The sequence below is a fragment of the Bacillus rossius genome, chromosome 11 (genome assembly GCF_032445375.1).
Source record: "Bacillus rossius redtenbacheri isolate Brsri chromosome 11, Brsri_v3, whole genome shotgun sequence".
In the NCBI taxonomy this organism is placed as follows: domain Eukaryota; kingdom Metazoa; phylum Arthropoda; class Insecta; order Phasmatodea; family Bacillidae; genus Bacillus; species Bacillus rossius.
This window is the reverse complement of record NC_086338.1, coordinates 45,402,925-45,428,702: the sequence shown is the minus strand read 5'-3', so window position 1 is coordinate 45,428,702 and position 25,778 is coordinate 45,402,925. Positions and strand designations below refer to the sequence as shown.

The window sequence follows — 25,778 nt, the reverse complement described above, 5'->3', positions numbered from 1 at the left end:
TGAGGGCCCCCTTTTACTTAGGCTTCCCGGCCGCGGGGCAGAAGGTTTGGTGAGCCGGTGGAGGGGGGGGGGGGGTGGGGGGTGGAAGAGGTTCGACGGGGGGGCGCCCCGCGCACTCACAGGAACACCAGGTCCCGGGACCGGAGCTGCGCCGACGCGCCGCCGACGTGGCACGCCTCCTCGGGGACCTTGACGGCAACCCTCGGGGCCCGGGGGAGGACGACTCCACCTAGGACGGACTCCAGGTCTGCGTGGCTACAGCCGGACGGCACGCACGCCCCGACCTTCAGCTCGAGCCGGTCCGCTCTGCTGCGCCTCGACGCCGCCAGCTGTGCCGCCGGCGAGAGACACACACCGGGTCACGTCAAACTCGTGCGGGTCGGTTCACGGACGGTAGCTTTAACGTGACGACGTCACGACAAAAAAAAAACATCGATGAAATTGATTTGCATACTTCCATGGAATAAAAAAAATCTAATCATATTTTTATTTATTGAATCATCAATATTTTTTTACGGACGCAAAGAAGGAGTGAAATGAAATCTACAAATTTAATTGGTAAATTTACTTTTTTATTTGCACTCGTCAAATTCAAGTATGTTTATTACTTTAACGAACAGATTATTTCAACTATCTATAACTTTTATACATGTTTGCTATTTAACTTCTTCCAATCTGTGTTATTCTGTTAAGGATGGGACGATGATAGGAAAAGTAGGAAACGAATGGGAGTGTTTCAAGTTTAATGTGCCTCGAAAAAGTCAAATCGATGGTTGTTCCAATCGAGTGGAAGAGAGATAGATGCGGCGCAAGCGCACAATGAGCGTAACGGGACACAGCGTAACGGGACAATGTGCGTAACAGGATAAGGAGTCATCCTTTTTTCGTGCGAGCAGCCGGCGTTCATCGATTTATTAGACGTTGTCACGTCAAAAAAAACATATATTAACACCCCCCCTTCCGGTGTGAAACTGTGATAAGAGTTTTGAAGAACATTTGAATCACCTCGGATCTCCAGTTCGCGTCAACATCTAGTAAGTTACCAACGAGTTTTCCAGAGACGGTTTGCTGTTTCAAGGACAGAGCACGACTTTCAGTTGGACCTTCAGTTCCCCAACATGCATTACATTCCGTTTAAGGAAGACTTTGACAGGATGAGTCCATATACATTATTACGAGAGGAAAGCAGTTAATTAACAAACAGCTTTTATTTATTTAGTACCATTTATACAGCTTAAATTTAAACAAGGACGCCCGGTCCAAGTGTTGCGGCTGTAAGATGAAACATCGGCAGTCGCTCGCTCTTGTGGCGGTCTCTGTCTTCTCACCGCAGTCCTGGACAACCACCTCGCCGCGACGCCGCCTCTCTCTCTCTGTCTCTGACTCTCTCTGACTCTCTCTCCCTCTCTCCCCCTCCCTCTCTCCTCCCTCTCCATCCTCCCTCTCTCCCTCCCTATCTCCTCTCCCACTCTCTCTCTGACTCTCTTCGACTCCCTCCCCCTCCCTCTCTCCCCCTCCCCCTCTCCCCCTCCCCCTCTTCCCCTCTCCTCCTCCCTCTTTCCCCCTCCTTCTCCCCCCTCCCAATCTCCCCCCTCTCCATCCCTCAACCCTCCCTCTCTCCATCACTGTCTCTCCCCCTCTCTAGAACCACTCCCCTCCCCCCTCACCACCTTCCCTCTCCCCCTTCCCCCTCCCCCTCTCTCCCTCTCTCTCTCTCTCTCTCTCTCTCGCTGGTGCCGCTACCCGGGAAACACTCTTCCTCGGTCCCCAGGCCTCCAGTCGCCGAGCAGTCTCGCTCCGATGTCGCCGCGCACGGATCACTCCCCGATAGGTCCAGACTCTCCACTCAGGGACGAAAATACATAGGTCTTTTCAAAGGTTGACCCACGGAATTTCGCATGGAGTGGGGGGGGGGGGGGGGCGAAATTTTTTTTTCGCGAGGGTTTCATTCAGCAAAGTCATCTCATGGATATAGTTGTGTTAGTACGTTGCAAACTGCCTACACGCAGAAACTATTTTTATTTTTATGTTTACCTCTACCAAACTCGTTTCACAGTCAAGGTATTGCAATCCCTATAATTGAGTGGCCAAGGGCGGCCAGAAACATATATTTTTTAATGTGTTTTGTGGACGATTATCGTAAATGATAACCGGATTTCAGAACCGGGTCCGCTTCGTTAACAACACTGCAGCCTTGTTTTGGGAGCGCAGATGCCCAAGTGATTATATGGTTTCCGGAAAAGGCAGCCCGTTCGTTCGTTTCGCTGCCCGATTTTCTGTGATTGCGCGTCTCAGGCTGCACACAGCAAAAAGAAGAAGAAAAAAGTCAGCTAGTCTTTCTTTACTCGCAAGTGGTGTGTAACATCTAAAATCAGTAACAAGAAAATACGTGTGTTTTCATGTTGCATATATATATATATATATATATATATATATATATATATATATATATATATATTTATTTATTTATTTATTTATTTATTCAGCCCGATGTGCGAACTCACTCACTGACTCACGCACTCATATATACAAATTCTAAACAACTTCCAGACGATTTTGAAACTTGAAATTTTAACATCAGGTAGATATCGTCCCGTAACAGACGGAACAATTTTGAAAAGTGGAAATTTTTTTAAACCCCTCTCCCCCCCCCCCCTACCCACCAAAATTTAAAAAAAAAAACTTCAAAAATATACCAAACCAGGCCATCATAGTATTGTTGTGGAAGAATTGTCATTTCAACGACATTGTTAGAGGTAGTGGAAAATAGCCTAAACGACATAACCGCGAATAATTGCTGTAAATACGTTTATCGACGGCAAAAACGCTCGCGAATTTTTGCGATAAAACTTTTCACTCCTTTTTTGACGTTGGGAACTATAATTGTTAATTTGTAAGCCGTGGCCAAGACAAATACTATATATAGTATTCAATACCGGACACTCACCCTCCAAGGAGAAACATGAAAACCACAAACTCTAGCGCTTCCTTGCGAGAGTTGTACAGAACATTTTTTTGAAAAGTGGAGGGAAATTATGTAATTGCCAGAGACCTGTAAAATTCGCGGATTCATTTCGCGATAGGATAGAGTCCAAATACTTTTGACATTATTTTGCTTCAGTGATTGGGCCACAGTTTATCTGAAGGACTCTGGGCCAATTAAAAAATCTTGTAAAAGAAGATTTAGCTAATCACGATCATTCCAGTCAACAGGGGTGTTACGAATCGGTAACCAATCAGCAGATGTAATTTGCACGAGTGCATAGAGGATCATGGAGTCTATCCTTTAGGGATTTGAAATCGCGAATTTTACAGGTCTCTAGTAATTGCTTATGGCCAGGAGAAATATCACCGTCATAAGCGAGTTGAAGAACGCTAACGAAAAAATTGTGAGCCAGTCTTTCAGTATTCTCCAGTGATGTGTAGACATCTGACCTTGGCAACGATCAGATTCACGTGTTCCCACGTTGTTCATGTTGCAAATACACTTATAATAATAGGAAATTCTGACACGAAATTTAAAATGGAATACTGATATATAGTATGCTGATCAATAAATATTCGCTTTTTTTCAAGTACCAAAAATTTCCAGACGCGAATCACGCGTTTAACTTCTGCGCCCGCCACTAGAATTCGCTGCCTAAAAACATTGCTTGCCACCATTAAGGTCGAGTTATGGTGGAAAATGCGCCGGAGTAGGAAAAAAAAAGGGGGGGGGGGGTTGAGGCCCTTAAATTTCTAAAAATTTTTAAAAATAGCATCATTACCGAGGTTTGATTTTTACAGATAACTGGAGAGTGTTGAAATATGTGGGATCTGAAGGACACTATGGCGTCTGGGGAAGCCTTCATTTCAAAGACGAGAGAGCCACATCCGAAGTTCATGCTCGCTTTTTTTTTTTCAATCTATCTCATTGTATAATCCGGTATGGCATTAATTAATTTTTTGCGGTCGATTAGGATAGGTTAGCTACATTATAAATACTTTAAATCATTGTGGATGGTTTGTTTATACTAGGTAAGTATAGCTACATTAAAAAAATACTGTAAAATCATTTTATGGTTGCTTAGCAAATAACTTTTTTTTAATATGTAGCTATCCAGGGCTAGGAAACCGTTTACATGATTTCACCGTATCTTTAATGTAGCTATCCTTACCAAATTAAACCGTCCGCGATGTTTTAAAAATATTTTCAATGTAGCTAACCTAACCTAATCGACCATTAGTCATCATGAGTTACAATGAACAGAAAAAAAAAACCTTAAGATGCACGATCGTTCGTTTGGCTCTCTCGTCTGTGAAAAAGAAGGCTTTTCCATTAAGGTCGAGTCAAGGTGGGAAATGCACCGGAGTAGGAAAAGAAAAGGGAGGGGGGGGGGGGGATATGAGGCCCTTAAATTTCGAAAAATCTTTTTAAAAATAGGTATCGTTACCGAGGTTCTGATGTTCACACGTAACTGGCGAGTGTTGAAATCATGTGGGATCTGAAGGACACTATATGCCGTCTGTGCGCGGGATGTGTCTGTTCGTCGCGGGGGCGGGGGGGGGGGTGGGGGAGAGACCGAACTCACGTCGCGGCCGTCGGGTCCGTTGGAGAGGCGTCGTCGAGTGTCGCCGTGGTCGTGGTCCCCTCCTCCTCCTCCTCCGAGGGCGAGGGTGACGCCCACCAGGCAGTACCGGCCGCTGATGGGCGGCGCCGAGACGCGCACGCACTCGTCGAAGTCGCCGAAGCTGTGGTCGGCGCCGTCCAGCATGCCGGCGGGCGCCCTCCCCCAGGAGTCCGCCACTGGAGCACGGAGCACGGACCGAACACTTTATACGTGCAGTTGCGCTCACTGACTCTGTACAGCCAAAATAAGAGATATGTATGTATAACTTGGATATATATATATATAGTTGCTCTTATTTCTAAACTCACTGACTCTGTAAAGCCAAATAAAGAGATATGTATAACTTGGATATATATATAGTTGCTCTTATTTCTAAACTCACTGACTCTGTAAAGCCAAATAAAGAGATATGTATAACTTGGATATATATATAGTTGCTCTTATTTCTAAACTCACTGACTCTGTAAAGCCAAATAAAGAGATATGTATAACTTGGATATATATATATATATATATATATATAGTGTCTCTTATTACTAAACTCACTGACTCTGTAAAGACAAAAAAAAATATGTATAACTTGAAGATATATATATATATAGTGTCTCTTATTACTAAACTCACTGACTCTGTAAAGCCAAAAAAAAAAGAGATATGTATAATTTGGATATATATATAGTTGCTCTTATTTCTAAACTCACTGACTCTGTAAAGCCAAATAAAGAGATATGTATAACTTGGATATATATATATATATATATATATATATATATATATATATATAGTTGTTCTTATTACTAAACTCACTGACTCTGTAAAGCCAAATAAAGAGATATGTATAACTTGGATATATATATATATATATATATATATATATATAGTGTCTCTTATTACTGAACTCACTGACTCTGTAAAGACAAAAAAAAATATGTATAACTTGAAGATATATATATATATAGTGTCTCTTATTACTAAACTCACTGACTCTGTAAAGCCAAAAAAAAAAGAGATATGTATAATTTGGATATATATATATATAGTTGCTCTTATTACTAAACTCACTGACTCTGTAAAGCCAAAAAAGATACATGTATAACTTGGAGACATATATATAGTTGCGCTCATCACTGAACTCACTAACTCCGTAACGCCAAAGAGATGTGTATTACTTGGAGACAGGCGTACCATGAAGCACAGATATTAGTCTACTCCAAAGATTAGGAAAGGATGCAGATGGAAACATTAGCCGTCAGAAGCAAAGCCGTTTTTTTTTCTCTCCCTCCAATTTTTTTTTCCTTCTGATTTTCACATACCTATATGACGGACGTTTGTTTGTATCTTTGTCAGCTGTTCTAGCCTGCTTTTATCAACGAATGTGGTTAAGATTTTCGGAAGAAAATTATATGAAACTATTACGGGTTAATAAGTTAATATATATTTAAAGTCCAAAACGAATCTTCATAATAGCTACAAATGTAATGAGATGAGTTGACAATTTTCTCCGATTCAACCTCTAATACAGGTACAGCTGATACATTTGTAAACAAATGTCCGCCATATTGGTACGTGTAGTACACTGAAATCCCCCTTTTTTTTTGGCTTAACCCCCCTAGTCCAGAATCGGACCAAAAGCTCCATCCCTAATCTCCGGTCTACTCCATAGAGATGTGTATAAAATTGAAAATGGAAGAACAACAATATAGCAACATACGGCTACATAAGTGAAATACGCCTTAGTTATTAAATTATTTTTTTTGTTATATTCATCATACTTATGATTACCAAACAGGCTTATACCTCAGAAAGTTTAGCTCCAAACAAAGAACGGTGGGAATTTTACCTCTTTTTTTAAATCTACTGTAAGTTTGCGTCACTGGGAATATTTTTGAATTTTGTACTTATGCCCTTACGAAAATCTTTTTTTAAGGAATCCCAAATAGCCTTTAAAGTCCAATGCCGAACGAATGCGAGAGCTATGACAACGTCAAAAACGAAATTTAAAAAAAAATTAATTATGCGAAAATAATGGTTGAGCCCACAACAGATAGAACATGTCTGTACGTGTTTGTGGCGCAGTATTTTGTTTTTTCCTGTGACGTCATCGTATCAGTGTATGCGCATGCACGTGATTGTCACGAATTTTATTCGCTCGTCACAGTGAACTTTCTTGTGTGACAGAATACCGTCAGATTTATGACTTCGTCCCGACGTTTTTATGAGAAATCTACGGCGCGGACCCGAATTGCGTATTTCTCTGTTGTTTTTTTTCCCTCTAAAAACAATCGACACACGTGTGACGTCATCGTGACGAAATTCTCGGACGCGACAGACTTCCCGATTAAAAAGTTTTTCCTAGGTTAATCACGTCGCAGAATGCAGTGTTAATGAAATGGGCGTCATAATTTGGTTTTCAAATGGTGGTTTAACTGGCGCATTGGTTATACAATTATACTGTGTATTTTTAAAATATCGTTAGCTAAATACTTTTCTGAAATCTTTTTTAAATGATGACGTACAAGGGGATTTTTTTCCCGAATTAACCTTGCATTTGGATATTTTATTTTTCAAACAGGTCAATTGAAAACCAGCTTATAAACATTGATGTATGTCGTGTATTTTTCGAGAACAAAACGACAAGAAACTGTTTACAAGTTTTTTTTTCTTTCTGTTTGTCGCGCTCTCGATAACCACCAAATGCGATATTTCTCTGTCGCATCGCGTCGTTCGCATCGCGTCAGTAGCACTTGTGTGATTCCAGCACGGCAGTTAAGATTATTAACTCATGTTTCCATTCTTTCTTATCTTCCAGTGGTTTATGTGTTGACAATCATAATTTACGTTTTCAAGGATTCGCTAAACCACTACGAAATTATATTTTTATTTTTTCTACTTTTTTGATGCAATTTTTAGACAAGCAAAGGTCACTTTGTACTGCACGTGTGAGGTGATTGCATACTTTTTTTAAACAAAAGTGGGAATTGTTAGATAAATTGCTGTTATGTATATATTTTTCCCCTTCAAGTTTCGCTGGCTAATTTTACAACACTTTTCGCAGCCTAAGTCACAGATGTCGTGACTCGTCATGATTACATTTCCCATGATGCACTACACCGCAAAAAAAAAAAGTCGTTAACGAAGCTGAGGGGAATTTTTTTTTTCAAAGTTCTTAGTGTGGAAATTTAAACTAGCCAAGACAATGCTACAGAATATAATTTAACTTCACATTTATTAAAAGAAATCCTTTTGTGAGATGTTTGGATTTGATGAAGTAGTATTTTGTTGCGATTTTAATCGGCTTTGCTAGTTTTACTCTTATTACCCACGTTATTGAAACTCTGGTAAAACATGGTGCTATAAAATGTAAGAAGCAGGTAGCCTATGATGTGACATAGTAATTTGTCATCACGATATTTCAACACCCCTAATATTTAGGAAACGGTGCTTGATCACTGCTGATGATGTATTAGATTTCTCGTCGCTAAACAGTCACTGCAATTAAAATAAAGTCCTTTAAAAGTGTTTCCACGAATGCAAAAAAAAACTGCACTTTCAGCTAATGTTTTAGGCGTGCCACAAACATTGCCGGACAGAAAGGCGAATTGGCTACCTCCAGTTGCACCTAAAGGTAATGCTCCAATATTGAGTAAACGTTCCTTATTTCTTACGCAATGTCCATGGAATCATCTACAGCGAGTGTGCTCAACTTCAAATAACAGAAATCTCGTCGAGACGTATAGCAAACAAATTAAAAAAAAAAAAATGTGTTATTTTGTGGTCTGGAAAAGCACACAGGTCACGTTTGATGTCAATTTATAAACGCGGACTATTAAACTGCTGAAAGACGTCAGCTGCTGAAAAAACGTCATCTGCTGAAGGACGTCAGTTGGTGCTAGAACAACTGGCTTCAGGAAAAACGCCACTTTGTCAACGATCACCAACTCGGGAAGAACGTGAGCTCTTTTAAGTACCTAACTTTCCCACACTTAAAAACTCTTTAACACAAAATAGTTGCGTGACAAGTCCACACTCGAGGGGAAACGATCCCGCAGACTAGTTACGAAACTGTAATTTTTGAAGTTATACTTCTAATGCGACTTCCAACAAGGTTGCGTTAAACGTTTAACGCTGCCATGGAGAATAACGCTACCATGGAGAATTATTTGCATGCAATTAAAAACTATTTTTTAATGATGCCAAAGAAGTATAACTTCTCACACGCGTACCTAAGTACACGCACCCATTTTTATTTGTAACATCCTAACTTTCGTTATACGGCATGTGGTAGGAGTAATTCCGTGAGACTGAAAGGAACGGAAAAGTATAACAACCCCGGCACTGCCATCAATGGCGGATGGCGCTAACCGAAGTTCACAAAGCCAAAGGTAAATTTTTTTTTAATAATAAACTGTTTAGTGAATTTTAACATGATCGGCAGTACATCATTAAAATTCCTTGTTGAAAATCAAGTCCAAAAGCCGGGTTTTAATAATTTTTTCAAGTCTTTTTTCGGTTTAGGCGGAGTCGTTTCATTATAAAGTTTATAATTCCGCTCTCCTCATCAAATTGATTCGATAGTCGACGTAACTGCACCATCAGTGAATTCTAGCGGCGGGTGCGGAAACTCCGAGCGATTCGCGTCCCGAAATGTCGACGAAATACAAATTGCGTTTGTTCATCACGCTGGGGAACTGTTTTAAAGAATTCTACGATGTATTTAGTGTCCGAGTTTCGTATCCCAAGTGTGTTTGCGACGTGAGAACACGTGGATTTGCTCGTTGCAGAGGTTAGCTGCTGCTCATCTCTGGCAAGCGCTTAAACGCTCGCTGTCTAGAGTCCACTGTACTCACACGCTCAAAAATCCACGGCAGAGCGGTTGTGGTTTGCGTGTGGTAGGACCACTCCCCTCTCGCCAAGCAGATTGGGGGGTTAGGGAGGGAGAATTTATTCCTGGTGGGGGTTTAATGCGGATGTCGTGAGCTGACGGGTTTTTCCCCGGGTACTTCATTTCCGCTTCCTCATTGACCACGGAACACAGAGAAAAAAATCATCCAGAGAGCGAGTACTGCAACAGTTCAAAGAGTTTTCATAAAGCAGTGTATGTGTTACGGGTAATGCTAGAAGAAGAAGAAAACCAAGGTTTAACCTGGGTTTAACTTAGCTAACTTATCCAAGGGTGTTGGGTGAAGTACGGATAATCACTAAAAAAAATTTACACCCGAGTCAACCCAACGCTGAACGGGGAATGTTAGACAATCCAAATGATTGATAACTTTAGTTCTTTGATAACTAAACTAACCTAACCGCTCCTAACGTACTCAAAAAAAATTGGTTGTCGGTAAAGTTGGTTTACGGACGATGGTTTAACGTGACAACCTCATAACAAAACATTGATGAAATTATTGCATACTTTTATGAATAAAATTAAATCATTTTTATTGAATTATCACTATTTTGTATGGATACAAAGAAGGAGTGAAATTAAATCTACAATTTAATTGATAAATTTACTTCTATTTGCACTCGATTCAAATATGTTTATTACTTTAACGAAGAGATTATTTCAACTATAACTTTTATACATGTTTGCTATTTAACTTCTTCCAATCTGTTAAGGATAGGACGATGATAGGTAAAGTAGGAAACGAATGGGAGTGTTTCAAGTTTATTGTGCCTCGAAAAAGTCAAATCGATGGTTATTTCAATCGAGTGGAAGAGAGATAGATTTGGCGCAAGCGTACAATGAGCGTAACGGGACACAGAGTAACGGGACACTTTTTTCGTGCGTGCAGCCGGCGTTCATAGATTTATTAGACGTTGTCACGTCAAAAATGACGCAACACCTGAAATTTCCTCAATGTTTCGGGCGGAACAACATGGTGGCGGCGAGGGTTTAAAAATTGACCAACTACTTCACAACATGCCGTCTCCTGACGACTACCAACTCCGTGCATACACGCGCGCACACTCGCCTACCCACCTGCATACGCGCCAACAGGAATGTATTCTCGTAAACCAGTTTTACCCCTCGGTTGACGGGGGGGTTCCCTATTTGACGTCCACACAAAGAGGTCCAGCGACGACTTGGCTGACCAAACCAGAATGACCGTGAAAAATACCCCGCGACTTTTTTATTTCCATCGGGGTTTTCAAAGTTTTTTTTTTTGCCCCCTCGAACGCAGTGGGAAAAACCGGACGTCGACCGCAAGACCCGCCGAGGCGGTTTCGAGTTTTTATACCCTGGTTTTACCCCCGGGATCTGCAAGGAGTAGCTCCGACTCCTGGCAAGACCCGCGCCATCTTGCGCACGCCTGAAAGCACGGAGTCAGGGATCATCGGTGAAACGACGTGCTGCGACGTAGTTGGAGTCAATCTTTATTTATTTTTGACGTGACAACGTCTAGTAAATCGATGAACGCCGGCAGCACGCACGAAAAAGTGTCCCGTTACGTACATTGTCCCGTTGCGCTGTGTCTCGTTACGCTCATTGTACGCTTGCTCCGCATCTATCTCTCTTCCACTCGATTGGAACAACCATCGATTTGACTTTTTTCGAGGCACATTAAACTTGAAACACTCCCATTCGTTTCCTACTTTTCCTATCATCGTCCTATCCTTAACAGAATAACACAGATTGGAAGAAGTTAAATAGCAAACATGTATAAAAGTTACAGTTAAAAATAATCTCTTCGTTAAAGTAATAAACATATTTGAATTAATGAGTGCAAATAAAAGTAAATTTATCAATTAAATTGTAGATTTCATTTCACTCCTTCTTTGTAGCCATACAAAATAGTGATAATTCAATAAAAATGATTCAATTTTTTTTTTATAAAAGTATGCAATCATTTCATCAATGTTTTGTTATGACGTTGTTACGTTAAACTATCGTCCGTAAACCGACTTTACAGACAACCAATTTTTTTCACATGTACTCATCTTAGCTCTCGATGTATCGCATTTTGGCTGGAGCGATTTCTTGAGAAATGGAATGGAAGTCGATGAACGAAAAAATATGTCAGAAAAATGGCGAATTCACGTGCAGCAACATAAATCCGTACCTACATATTCACATTCGTGAACAAACTTATTGGTGTGGCAAATGAAACTTTATGATAGTGATACTACCCTGGAAAAATATTTGGTAAACTAACATAGACATACATAGTAAAAAGTAATCACAAGTTTTAAAATACCTAAGAAAACTGACATTACACTGATTATAATGCACATTCCCCTTGTAAAATCCTAATAGGCTCTGTTACACAGTGATAGAGCGTGTGCTTGTAACACTCTGAGGACGTGATTCAAATCTTGTCACTGGAATTATATTTTCTTTTTACTTTTTGTAATAACATAATATTAAAATATTATATAACAATAACGGTTCATCAGCTTGATAAGGTTAAGAAGTATTTACATACTGATTTCAGTCAGCAAAAACGAATATACAAACATGTACTTAGTGTTGTAATATGTGTTTTAAACCATTGCAGGATTTTTTTTTTTTAGTAATTTAATGGAAGTAAAACTTATAACGCGTGTGTAAACTTTATGGTGACGGGGTTTTAACAAGGTGGGGCAGTATTTCAATCATATTTCTTGTCGAAAATTTAGTCCAAAGCCGGAGTTTAGGATTTTTTTTCTTTCAAGTTATGTTTTCGCTCTAATCGGAGCCGTTTATAATAGTTTAAAAATTCCGGTTGTTTCTGTGTGCAGCGACGGTGGCAAGCAACGTTTTTTCGAATCAGGCAGCGAATTCTAGCGGCGGGCGCAGAAATGTACGTGTGTGATTCGCATCCAGAAATGTCGGTACCTACCTGAAAAAAACGGATATTTTATTGATCAGTATAAATATTTTTAACACGCTCGGCACCTATTTCAAAGACTCGTCGTATTAAACTTGCTTGTGCAAGTTGCGTAGGCTATTATAAGTTTCTTTGCAACACGAACAACGTGAGAACACGTTAATTATCGCTCGTTACCGAGTTTAGACGATGCTGAACGTCTCTGGCGAGTACTTAAGAAGACTCGCTCGCGTGTGTGATTCCATCGCCCTGTAATTCTGGCTCGACCGGTACCGAAGCCGCCAGTCGAGCTGCTTCGAGGAGAGGGTTTTGGTGGGAGGAGAAGGGGGAGGAGGGGTAAAAGTATCGGACAAGTGGCCCGCTCTTGCGGCATTGACCTCGCTGCAGCAGGGCTTTGCGCAACTCTTGTTGCGAGGGAGCCTGGCGTTAATTCCCGATCACTTTCATCGCCGCTGGGGAGGTCTGCCAGCCCCTCCCTCCCCCTCCCAACCCAACCACCAGCTCACGCACCCGTGATCCGCCGCAGCAGTCCGCGGACTTGAAGCCTTCTTTTCACAGACGAGAGAGGGCCAAACGCCCGATCGTGCATCTTCGGTTTTTTTTTTTTTTTTTGTTAATTGTAAATAAATATGGCGGTGTTGATAAAAGGATACTAATGGTATGTTATGTTAGGTTTACCTACATTATAAATACTTTAAAACATTGTGGACGGTTGATTTGGTTAGTATAGCTACATGAAAGATGCGGGGAAAAAAAAAGCATGAACTTCGGGTTTTGACTCTCTCGTCTGTGAAAAAGGAGGCTTCCCGTCCGCGGACAGGAAGAACACTCTCCCATCGCTCGTTACATACGCCCCTCCTTGTTATACGCCACTACCGCGCCTCCTCCAAAGAAAAAAGAAGGGGGAAAAAACTAACTAAAAGTCAGTCATACATAGGGACTGTCGACAGAAGTGAAAACTTAATTTTTTTTTTTAAATCTGTAATACGAAATCATTTCTACGTCAAATGTAAGCAAGAAAATTATATTGGTATCATATCACTAGCATGTCTGTGACGCGAATCCATTAATTTTGCCCCGACCAATAATAACTTTAAAACTAGGAGAAATGAAGTTTTTTTCATTGAAAGAATAAAAAATTTATTGACTTCAATCTACAAATAATCAGCACTATCTCAATTAATGTGACATTTTAAGAAATTCACATCGTAAATACATAAACAAAAGAAAAAACATAACCTCAACTTAACTACCTACTAAAAAATATCCAATACTTCAATATGTAGGCCTACCACACAATAACGTTAAAATTTCCCTGGTAAATAAAGATAAAATTAAAAACTTGTATCTTTAAAAATAGAATAAATTAAGTTTTATCCTTGAAATATAAAAACATTAACACTTTACGTGACCATGTCGACGACGAATTACATGAATTTACTCCCTATCCAAACCTTCCTATAGAAGTTTTCACTTAAAAATCTACTCATGGCAAAAATATATATATATATATATCTTTGGAACTAAAATAACCTGGAGAAATACAACACCCTAAGACGCCATATTGGATTAAACAGTTTATAAGAGCTTCCAAAATTCAAAATCGTTCAATGGGTACCGTCCAAATATGACGGCAAAGATGATTACAGAAAGGCTGGTTTAAGATCAGCAAGCGGGGAAACGTGTTTTCGAAAATCGCTGGGAAAACAACAAATAAAAAAATATAATGTATTTAGAAGAAAAAAATCTCTCAGAGGTTGTGGTCTCCAAAATGTATTTCCTGGAGTTCCCACAGCTATAATCTCATTTTAAGTGTTCATTATATTAATTAGCAAAACATGCATGGTGGTCGGGCTTTATATTTATTATGTATTTTTTTTTTACTGATTTAATGGTGAAGTTAAGGCTTTTACCCTTCTCTTACACTTAACCACAATACTACACAACTACACAAAAATCACACTTCATAAACTTATAAAACTAAATCAACAGCTTAAGTGGGTGCCTCCCATTTCAGGTCATGATTATATATTCATATTAATCACTGCTCAACTTTTAGACTGTTTCAATTGTTTAACTTTCACGAAATGAAAAATATATACAGCGCATACTTTTTGCATAATTAGCTGCCAAAGTTACATTTTTTCAACGTTTTTGGGTAGTACAAATAAAGAGAATTTAATTTATTGCAGAACTGAAACTTTTTAGGTTTAACTGCAATGCAACTGGCTACTTCATGATATGGTTTGCATTTCTATCACAAAAACTCATTTCATGTTTCTTGGCTGTCAAAATCGTAACAAATTTGAGAATTTTTAAATGCCAGGTAAAAGTAATTAATATTTTCTGAAAGAAATTCAAACCCTCGACGGGAGACTTATTTTATATTCCAAGGGAATCGACGTCCTTGTACACCAGTTTCGGAAAGCGCTAAGGACCATGCGCGGGGGTTCTCGATCGGTTCTAGACGTGAGTTGGAGCTGGAGCTCGAAGTTTGTCAGGGGTCGTTACCACAACGCCGGAATACCACAACGCCGAATGTCAAAATTGATCACAACGCCGACAGCTAGAAAACTGCTGTGTACCACAACGCCGAAATAACAACTGAATGAATTTGTGTGTGTTTCTTAAATGTACCTTGACGCCGAAATACCACGATCAAACCTAACCTTAACTAACCTAACCTAGCGTAATACAACCTAACCTAACCTAACTTAACCTAGCCTAACCTAACCTAGTCTAACCTAACCTAACCTTTGTGGCAGTCCTGCAATGCCATTTTTCGGCGTTTGTGTATTTCGGCGTTGTGGTACACAGCAGTTTTCTAGCTGTCGGCGTTGTGGTCAATTTGGCATTTCGGCGTTGTGGTGTGTCCCCGTTTGTCAGCCTGCACGACCTCGAGGGGTCGAGTGGAGGGAGGGGTTTATCGGTGCTCACTCTTGGCCGCCCACGGAGCCGCCGAGGCCAGTCCTTCCAGCACGGCGAGCGTCTGGCGGCGGCAGCGCTCGGAGGCGGCGAGCAGGGCCGCCGCCGCCGCCGACGAGGAGTCGTTGGGGGCGGCGCCGAGCCGCCAGAAGTCCTCAGCCGCGGCGGAGACCAGCCGGTGGAGGTCCAGCACAGCCTCCGTCTGCGGGAACAGGACGTGCAGGACACCGCTGGGATTCGAACCCACGAACCCAGATCACACTTAACACACATTCTCCCACCGTGCTCCTGAAATCTCCCTCAGCACAGTCGCGGGTTCGAGTCCTGAACTGCAACCCCCCCCCCCCCCCCGCCAAACCAACCCAGCTCACAACACCTCAGGGTCACCAAACATCCGTTATCTACATCGCCATCAAAAACCTAATATCTATTTTGCACAACTGGAGGTAGTTGGGCGGCAATCCGCGGCCTGGAACTCTATACGCGAGGCCCGCGGTTCGATGTCCGGATCTTGCATTCGGACCTCGAGGCCCGCAATGGCTATGGTGACACAGTTGCAGCTTACCCTGCGGCGGTGTTGCCTGATTAAGCAACAAGTCTGAGCCTCCGTATGCGGGAACACGGCGGATCTTCAGCGCCAGTTGGACAATCAGCGTGATCTCGTAGGAGCTAGCCACACAGCAACAGCGCGGTCGTGGCAACAGACATAATCCGTTCAAAAACAACAGACATACTTGCACGTTCATACGTTCACCACGAAAAACAACTGCGTCACAGCAAAACATTATACTCGCAGTTGTTCTAGGTTCGGATTCTCTCCCCCCCCCCCCCGGGGGCATTTATGCTTCACGGTGTCCCAGTATCTCCTATAGTTAATTTGTAAAACGTTAACCTTTCTAGTATTAACATAGGTCTCAGGAGAAGCCTACAAAATAAGAGCACATCGCTTTACCACTTCACTTGGCCTTAAGATGTCACCAACAACTACAACCTGAAATCGTACAAGATTAGAAATACAAATTTCTTCCCTTTTTATTTCCAAATAATATATACATTCATAATGAATAAATGCAAAAATTTTCAAAAAAAATTCAATTTGATAAATGTTAGTTGTTTACACGGGGAACTCGTTTGACAAGTTAAAACGTGATGCATGTAATAAAAACGAACATCGAATCCTTCCATACGCATAACTTCAGCGTCTTTAAATGTTTTCGGAAATTTGGAAGGCGGAAATGCTAGTCAAAGCACAAATAATTTGAAAAAACGTCTAATGCTTGTTTTCCATTTTCTCGTCTTTGGTGATGTATTAACAGTTATTCTTAAACGTTATTTAAATTTTTTTGACGTGACAATGTCTAATAAATCGATGAACGCCGGCTGCACGCACGAAAAAGTGTCCCGTTACGCACATTGTTCCGTTACGCTGTGTCCCGTTACGCTCATTGTACGCTTGCGCCGCCTCTATCTCTCTTCCACTCGATTGGCCTATGCGTCCGAGGAGAAGAAAGACAGCGGCAGCACACAACTTACATCTACACGTGAACTGTTTCGTAGACTGTTTATAAAGTTTAGTGAAAAGTTAATGTGGTTTTCATTGGTTATTACAACAACAATTTCGGCAATAAAGTTTAATTATTCTTGCATTTTAAAAATCTGATTACTAGTATAATTTCAAGTATTTATTGTTTTATTATTAAAATAAAAATGATTCAATTTTATTCATAAAAGTATGCAATCATTTCATCAATGCTTTGTTATGACGTTGTCACGTTAAACTATCGTCCGTAAACCGACTTTACAGACAACCAATTTTTTCCCAATTCGTTTGTAAGTCCTGACTTATATGTTGAATCCACAACTGTTAAAACATAGCTAGTGCATCTAGAAGTACCTGGGTATCGACTCCCGGCGCTGCCAACTTGATTTTAAGTTTCCCCGCGGGTCCTCGGAGTCATTCTAAGGAAAAAAAAGTCCTTGAAAACTTATGACGCGCGACTTTACAGAACACATACGCAATGTTTGCTTATAACTACCAGTGTTCTGACTTCACCAGTTTTTAGTTACGAAATTACAGCCGATAATATTATTGACATATTTCAGAAACCTATAACTCAGAATTTAAAAAAAAAAAATCCCTGACGGCGCATGACACAACTACCGGATGTGGAACGTTTGGTATTATTGGCAACGTGAACGCTTGACTTAACTTTACGATTAAATCGTAAAGTCAACAGCTCAACACTTCAACTTTACGAGGTCAAATATCGCGCAGCGCTCCAAGAAGGAAAAACGTGGCGCGAAACCTTCTTAAAGGTTTCAACTTTCTAAAGGCCTGTGGCCTAGTCCACAAAACTACAAGTTGCAGGTAAATAATCCTAAAAGTTGTAAAATGTGAAAGATATTGGGTTCCACGTATGTACTGTGGGATTTACATGCCCCATCATATTTTAAGTTGTTTTATGACTAATTCACTTTTATCAATGCATGCTGTTTTAAGGTTTTATTAATTTTAATTTTCTTGGATATGAGCTTTTAATTAATTATGGCAGTTGTAATATATTTATCTCTTTTGATAAAACTTTTTCTCTCGGTTTGCGGCATTTGGTAGGAGTAATTCCGTGAATGGAACGGAAGTCCCATGGGACGGAAATGTGTAACCATGGTGCTGTCATATGCGGTGGATTTGCAAAGGGAAACTTTATAATATAAACTGTTGGTTTTTGGTAAAATTTCTTATCGAAAAACAAATCCAATTACGGGGTTTAGTTTTTTTTCCAGCCTTTATTTATTTTATTGAAGCCTTTTCATTATATAGTTTAAAATTTCGATCAGAAAATCTAATGATTTGATAGTCGACGTAGCTGCTCCGACAGCGAATTCTAGAGGCGGGTGCGGAAACTACGTTTGATTCGCGTCTGTAAATGCGCGTGTATTTATCACGCTCGGCATTATTTTAAAGAATTTTTTTTTCCGAGTTTCGTATTATAAGAGTATTGCAACATGAGAAAACACAAATTTTCTCGTTAACGAGGTTAGATGGACTCTCTCTCGCAAGTGTGTGTGTGTGTTTTTTTTTTTCATTTGATATGTTTATTTATTTCCGTTTAGATATTTTAATTTGAGCTGTTTAGATTCCTTTATTCAAAAGTTTGGTAACTTCCCGACTATATGGGAAGAGTATCGATTCTGTTTCGTACGCATACCACCTGAAGCGTTGGTGAGCAATATTGTAAGTTTATGACGGGGACTTTGCGACCAGAGAAGGGTGTGTACTGCAAACCGAGAGATTAGGTGTGTATATATATATATATATGTGTGTGTGTGTGTGTACATATATATATGTATATATATAATGGAGCTTTAGCCGTCAGACGTTAGGCAGCTTCCCCCCCCCCCTTTTCTGATTTTCACATACCAATATGGCGGACGTTTGTTTCTATTTGTACCAGCTGTTCTAGCATGATTTTTACTAACGACTCTAGTTAAGTTAAGCTGTCCTGAAGAAAATTCGATCAAAATATTACAGGTTAATATTTATACGTAGGTATATAAAAGTCCATAACTAATCTTCATAATGCAAACGTAATGGCACGAGTTAACATTTTTCTCCAATCTAACCTCCAAAATCAGGTATAGCTGGTACATTTGTAAACAAATGGCCGCCATGCTGGTCAGTTTAGCACACTGAAATCCTCTTCCCCTTTTGGCTTCACCGCAGCGTTTAAAGAATAAGACCTCATGCTCCATCTGTGTATTTCCCTCGGATCAGTTGCTGATGCGGACAGCAATAGTCTGCGACCAGTGCGTCGCGGAACTGATACTGTCATCATTGCCTGTGGTGAGCCGCCCGCCTGTCTGTGCCTGTCTGTGCCTCACGGGGTGCCGCCCATCACCTCTTGGCATGGGTCTCTGTGTGCGTTTTTGATGTCTTTGGGAGTAAATGATTCTGGAGTCTGTGGTAGGGGGTGTCTGTGGTGGAATGCTGGTGTCTGGTTGCGTGGATGAATGTGTATTTCCCTGATCTCTGCGCAAAACCACCGACTCGAGACTGGGTGTGTGTGTGTGGCTGGCTGGCTTGTTTTCCGCGTGTGCCACGAAATATTGGGCACCTTGACACCAAAAATACCACAAGGCCTTCACCATAAGGCCACCGATGAATTTCTCTACCAGATTTTTTAACTGTAAGTTCGTCCTTGTCAACCGAGGCCCGCGTTCTACAGTGGCGCGTAAACGGAGAGACGGATCGCGTAAACGGAGAGACGGATCGCGTAAACGGAGAGACGGATCGCGTAAACGGAGAGACGGCTCTCCCGGTACATTATCACTGTCGCGTCTGCTGCTTCCACGATGCACAGGAACGTAACAAAATAACAACCGATGAGTTTAATTTTTAAGGTTAACGAAATATTAATCGTAAGAAATAATTCAAACAGAAAAATCTCCTATATAATTGAACTTGGAGTCCTCGGTTCGAACTCTGTGATGGCAAACTCTATCTTGCTTTCGTCTGCTAGAATTTTCTGCTACCATATAGAATATTTTTTTTTTTACTCGCTATAGTGCAGTACCTGCCAATCACATATCGTCGTAGCAGCAGCTATCTTGTCAGCCGTTTCGGCCGCCATACGAGAAATTTAATTATTTAATTTAAAAAAAAAATTATGCCACGAGATTATTGCACTGGCAGAATTTACATGTGTAATAAAAATAAACAACAACGTAATAATATAACATTAGATATTCGTGTACCTGAAACAATTTTTAACGTATTTAGAACATTAACAAACATGGCTACCACCGCAGCCAAGTTCTCGGCTTCTATTGGTCGCACGCAGCGACGTAAACGGAAGACCATGCGGGTCCGTCTCCGTCTGCGTGCTATTGTGGAAACTCTGTAGCGTGATATCCGTCTCCGTTTACGTGATCCCTCTCCGTTTCCGCGTCATCGTAAAACGGGCCTTACTTTTACGCGCAATCGCCCCAGAAAATTCGTAGACAGTGCACTACTTGAATTTAACTTCTGATCTCTGCATGAGGGATGGACTGAGTGTTTCGTTATACGAAACCAGAATTGAACTTAGTGTTTCGCTATGTTTAATTTTTCATCTATTTTATTTATAGACGCGTGGTTTGTGCAATAAGACTCTTTGTTTTTTTGACGTGACAACGTCTAATAAATCGATGAACGCCGGCTGTACGCACGAAAAAGTGTCCCGTTACGCTCATTGTACGCTTGCGCCGCACAGACAGAAGTGAAAACTTAAAACTTTGTTTATAAGTGTGTAATATGAAATAATTTCTACGTCAAATGTACTTAAGAAAATGAATCTGATTACTAGTATAATTTCAAGTATTTATTCTTTTATTATTAAAAAAAAGTAGCATCTGTCGGCGAGTGCAGTAATAATAGGTTATATTAGATATTTGATTACAGATTATTTATATGAAAACTTGTTCATAATTATATTTAAACTTTATAGCTAAACGCCAGTTTTTAAAATTAATTACAAGTCATCTACACGTGAACTGTTTCGTCGACTGTTTATAAAGTGAAGTGAAAAGTTAATGTGGTTTTCATTGCTTATTACAACAGCAAAATTCGGCAATAAAGGTTAATTATTCTTGCATTTTAAAAATCTGATCACTAGTATAATTTTAAGTATTTATTCTTTTATTATTAAAATAAAAAATGATTCAGTTTTTATTCATAAAAGGAATGCAGTCATTTCATCGATGTTTTTTGTTATGACGTTGTCACGTTAAACTATCGTTTCGTAAAACCCGACTTTACAGACAACCAATTTTTTTTTTTTTTTGGGGTTCATTGTAAATAAATATGGCGGTGTTGATAAAAAAAAAGGATGCTAATGGTCAATTGGTTTAGGTTAGCTTACATTATAAATAGATACTTTAAAACATCGCGGACGGTCGATTCGGTTAGGATAGCTACATTAAAGATACGGGGAAAAAAAAATTAAAAAAAGCGAGCATGAACTTCGGGGAACTTCAGGGTTTTGGCTCTCTCGTCTGTGAAATGAAGGCTTCCCACGGGGACCTCTCCTCCCCCCCCCCCACCACCAACTCACCCTCGAGAGCCGAGGCGACCCCTGGGCCGCGCCGCAGCAGCAGCGGCAGCAGGCCAGCATCAGCCACGCCGTCAGCAGCAGCCAGGTCGTCGACGGCTGACGGCCGGTGGAGGAGGGTGGTGTCTTCATCGCTGGGGGGGCGCCTCGCCGCGTCTGGAGCCGTCCGTCGCGTTACCCCAGGTCCCGTCCAGCCCGGAGGAGGGGTGGTGGTGTTGGGGGGGAACAACCAGCCCCAAGGCCGGCGACTCTCTCGGCCGTCGACGTCGTCGTCGACGCAGAACAAGACCCGGCCCCCGGGGGTTTTTACTCCAGCCGCCGGAACCCGCGAACTAATTAACTAAATTACCTGATTTAGTTAAAAAAAAAAAAAAAACACATGCATATTTCCCATCTAAATACAAAGACCATTATAACACTTTTAAATTATACTATCTTCCGTTCTACCGCGATAGATCTTTAAAAAAAAAACCATGGTGGTAGGTACCTGATCATTAAAGTACTAACCCACCTCGTTAAAATATCTTCGTAAGTAAAGTACCGATGAAAGCATACCGGTTCTGTAATAATTGAACCGGTGGGGCAGAAATCGCCAGATGATTAAAAGATAGTACAAGCTAGTTTCGTCTCGCCTTGTATAATTAGTTTTTTTTTTTTTTTTTTGCATTTTACAAGGCCAAAAAGGAAAAATGATTTTTTTTTTTTTGGATTTTGGAACTGGTTTTTTAGCGCTGAATCTAAATATGAAATTAGTTTTTTTTCTTCTATCAGCTTTAATTTTTGAGGTAAGTGTGAAAAAATAAGTAAAACTGCCTGCTTGACTCAAGCCACTTTTCGTCACATGGGATACCCCAGACTGGGTATCCTTACTTCGTTAATGGCATACCCCAGGATGGGAATCCTATCGTTCGTTTCAACGCTTCAAATAAATCTGAGGTCAGTTTGTGAGTTTTAGCCGTGCAGGATAGATCGAAGTTGATAAAAAAAATGAATTCCAGTAGAAGAAGTTGTGTAAATCATCCTGATGTGTTTTGCTACATATGCGGAGAATACACATTAAAAGATAACAGAAAGACTGTTAGTGACCATGTAAAGAGAGCTTATCGTAGATACTTTCCTCCACTGCATATCAAGCTGGGCCTAATGAAGCATTTTGTAAAGGCTATTGAAAAGGATGAATCATGCTTGGCATTTATATGGGAAAAAGAGAGCGAAATAGTGAGCTCAATAGAGAGCGTAAAATAAAGGGAGCGAGATATGAAGAAAGGGACAGAAAGAAATAGAATAACAGATTACTGGATTATGCGAACTGCGCTTTAAAAATTATTTTTGAATACATTTTATTTGTTTATCTCATCGCTATGTAAACCTATAACCTTTATATTTACATAAATTATTTTTGTTTATTAGAAAAAATAATTTCCTTGAATTCATACTTTTATTAAAAATTCAAACTTTATAATAGTGTAACTATCCATTAATACTTTCTTATAATTTATAGTCATCTAATGTGTGCGGATAAATTAAGGCATTAACATTTTTGTGAATTTTAACCAGATGGGCAGTATTTTAATAAATTTACTTATTGAATATCAGGTCCAATGCCGGAGGTTAGTGTTTTATCAAGGTTTTTTCGGAGCCGTTTATTTTAGGTATCTTTCGTTCTGCAACTCGGATGATTCTATAGTCAGCGTAGCTGTTCCGGTAGCGAAATCTAGCGGTGGTTGCGGAACAACGTTTGATTTGCGTCCATAAATCTAGTTGAAAAAAGCAATTTGCGTTTGTGTGTCTATCACGCTCAGCATTGTTTTAAAGAATTCGACGATAAATTTCGTATTATAAGTTTATTTGCTACATGGGAATACAATTTTCTCGTTACCGGGGTTCGTTGTTTATACATAAATGTTTTTCATTTGAAAAGGTTCGATTATTTTTATATTACTTTACAGTCCCTAGCTTTTTCTTCTTGTAGGAAAACTTAGTAAGACTCCTCTTATATCGATTCCAAAGTCGGGAAGATTAAAAATAAGTTAATAAAATAGTTATGTTTTTGCACCACGGAAACTCAGATACACGCGGTTGTTACCAGAATATATTTTCTAATTAAATTTTATACGACCAACCATTACTGCAAGGGTTGAAAAATAACAGGGGATGTAAGAAAAATAATTAATAACCATTTTCGTATTAATACATTGTTTTCAGCGACATTTTTTATAATAATTCTAATTATTAACTAAAACCTTTGTTTGAAATCATTTTTAATGGAACCAGCTTTTACCGCAAAAACGAAGTTGAAATGAAGAAAGCAATGCTTCCTTAATATCAAATTCGATTAGATATTTATTTTAAAACATCTTAATACTATATTAGATATTGGCTTAAAGCAAATTTTTTAACGATCGCGTATTAGTACAAACAATGAAAATTGTGTTTGAAGGTCATAACTTATACTAAGCTATTCAGTGTTGAATTCACAACATTTACGCGAACACATATGATATATTAAGTTCTTAAAATATTCCCTAAGTTACTAGTAGTTACCATAACACATTTCCATAAGAAAAAAGTTCTTAGAAATATACCTGTCAAATTTAAGCATGTGTAAATGATGCCAGTGATCAGTGTTAAGAAGACTACAGGTCTCCGCTCTACCTTCTGGCTCTGGGGTAGAGCGCCTGACTTGTGACTGGTAGGACCCGGGTTCGCGCCCCGGCTCCTCCAAGGCGGACTGCCCAGATAAAATGGCGGCATTTTACTGGCATCCAACAACTCAGGCTGGCTAAGAGCCGGTGGGTGGATACAAAAAATCCCCCAAAATGGCTTCCGTATGGGAAGCACTTATTACGTGTTTCCCATACGGAAGCCATCCTGGAGGGTTTCTCCGGGGCCGAGGAGTTTTGTAAATAATAATTTTTTTATATTTCTTAAATCTAAAATATTCATTAAAAATATTGGCCGGTTTTTATTTAAAATGTTATATGATAATTTTTACCCACGTATAGCTAATAATACCGATGTTAAAATTTTGACGACAGTAACTTAACATATCAGCTTTGTGAACATGAAAAGAATGTTTTTACCCATCATTATAACATTTCACATGAGGTTGTAGAAATAAAGTAACCAAATCAGCATAATGTATTAAAAGAACATAATAAATACGTTTAATGTAAAACATTTACACATTCCGTGTTAGTGTATTTTTACAAAATTTGTAGGGCCAATTCAGAAAAAACAAATGCAATTATGTGCTTAAAATTACTACTTCTTTGTTTAATTTTACACCAAATATAAGTAATCTAGCTGCCCGACCCGGCTTCGCACGGCTATACTAATGGAAAAAAATTAAGCCACATCTCCCATTTACAGTAATGGTAAATAAAAAAAATTAGTGAAAAATTATTACAATGCTGTTTAATGTACCGTAGAGAAAATGAATAGCACCGATGGTTTCCCGACTCGTGCACGCAACGTACAACTGATGTACCCGTACTTCGCTACGGCAGTCTATTCTTGCGCCGCTCATTATACATGCCACTGCCGCGCGATGCCTGTTGCCATGGAGACGCAGAAGGCACGAACAATGCAAAATCCTGTTCTCATGCAGACAAAGTACCCACTGTTGCCTGGTTTTAACCACCCATACATGGGATCTAATTTTCGGAAAATGTCATCCTGCGTAACATAAGGAACATTACTGTGAAGTTTCAAGTCTGTAAAATATATATACTAACAGTTTAAACACAGAGAGAGGAACAAAAACAATAGTTTAGGTTTGCGATTTAAAGTGATAAAAAGTATTTAAATACTAATTGAACTCTTATGAGGATACTGATTGCTTCGTTGTTAATATCACACGGGTGTTTTTTACAATTATAAGGCATCTAGTGCGTGGCAACAATGTTAATAGGCAATAGGAAATAAACATCTAGTGCCTGCGGCATTGTCAACACACACTTCGTACGTGTACTGCATGTTGTATATAACCCCCTCCAACGCATCTGATTCTAAATTGGACTTTTAGTAAGGATCCCTAATGTTATTGATAATATAATATAGCCTATATATAGCCTTCCTCGATAAATGTACTATCCAACACTAAAAGAATTTTTCAAATCGGACTAGTGGTTCCTGAGATTAGCGCGTTCAAACAAACAAACAAACAAACAAACTCTTCAGCTTTATAATATTAGTATAGATATATAAAGAATCAACATTGCTGTGTAAATTATCGATTCTTCTGATAATTTTGGCCAGTTAAAATATCACTTATAAATTATCGTTCAATGAAAATAATATTAAAAATGAAGTTTTTACCAACAGCCAAATAATGCACTACAACTCTGTAT

General features: G+C 39.7%; 1 protein-coding gene across 1 annotated transcript in view; it reads right to left on the bottom strand.

Moving 5' to 3' along the window:
- The window catches only part of LOC134536461 (nose resistant to fluoxetine protein 6-like), a 44,428-nt gene extending 22,870 nt beyond the window's left edge, over positions 1-21,558 (bottom strand). Inside the window, exons 1-4 of the mRNA XM_063376179.1 lie at positions 21,430-21,558; positions 15,353-15,542; positions 4,572-4,786; positions 121-329 (exon numbers count right to left, since the gene is read on the bottom strand). Of these exons, the coding sequence (XP_063232249.1) occupies positions 121-329; positions 4,572-4,786; positions 15,353-15,542; positions 21,430-21,558 (743 nt within the window). The remainder of the gene's footprint in view (positions 1-120; positions 330-4,571; positions 4,787-15,352; positions 15,543-21,429) is intronic.
- Between the last annotated feature and the right edge of the window lie 4,220 nt (positions 21,559-25,778).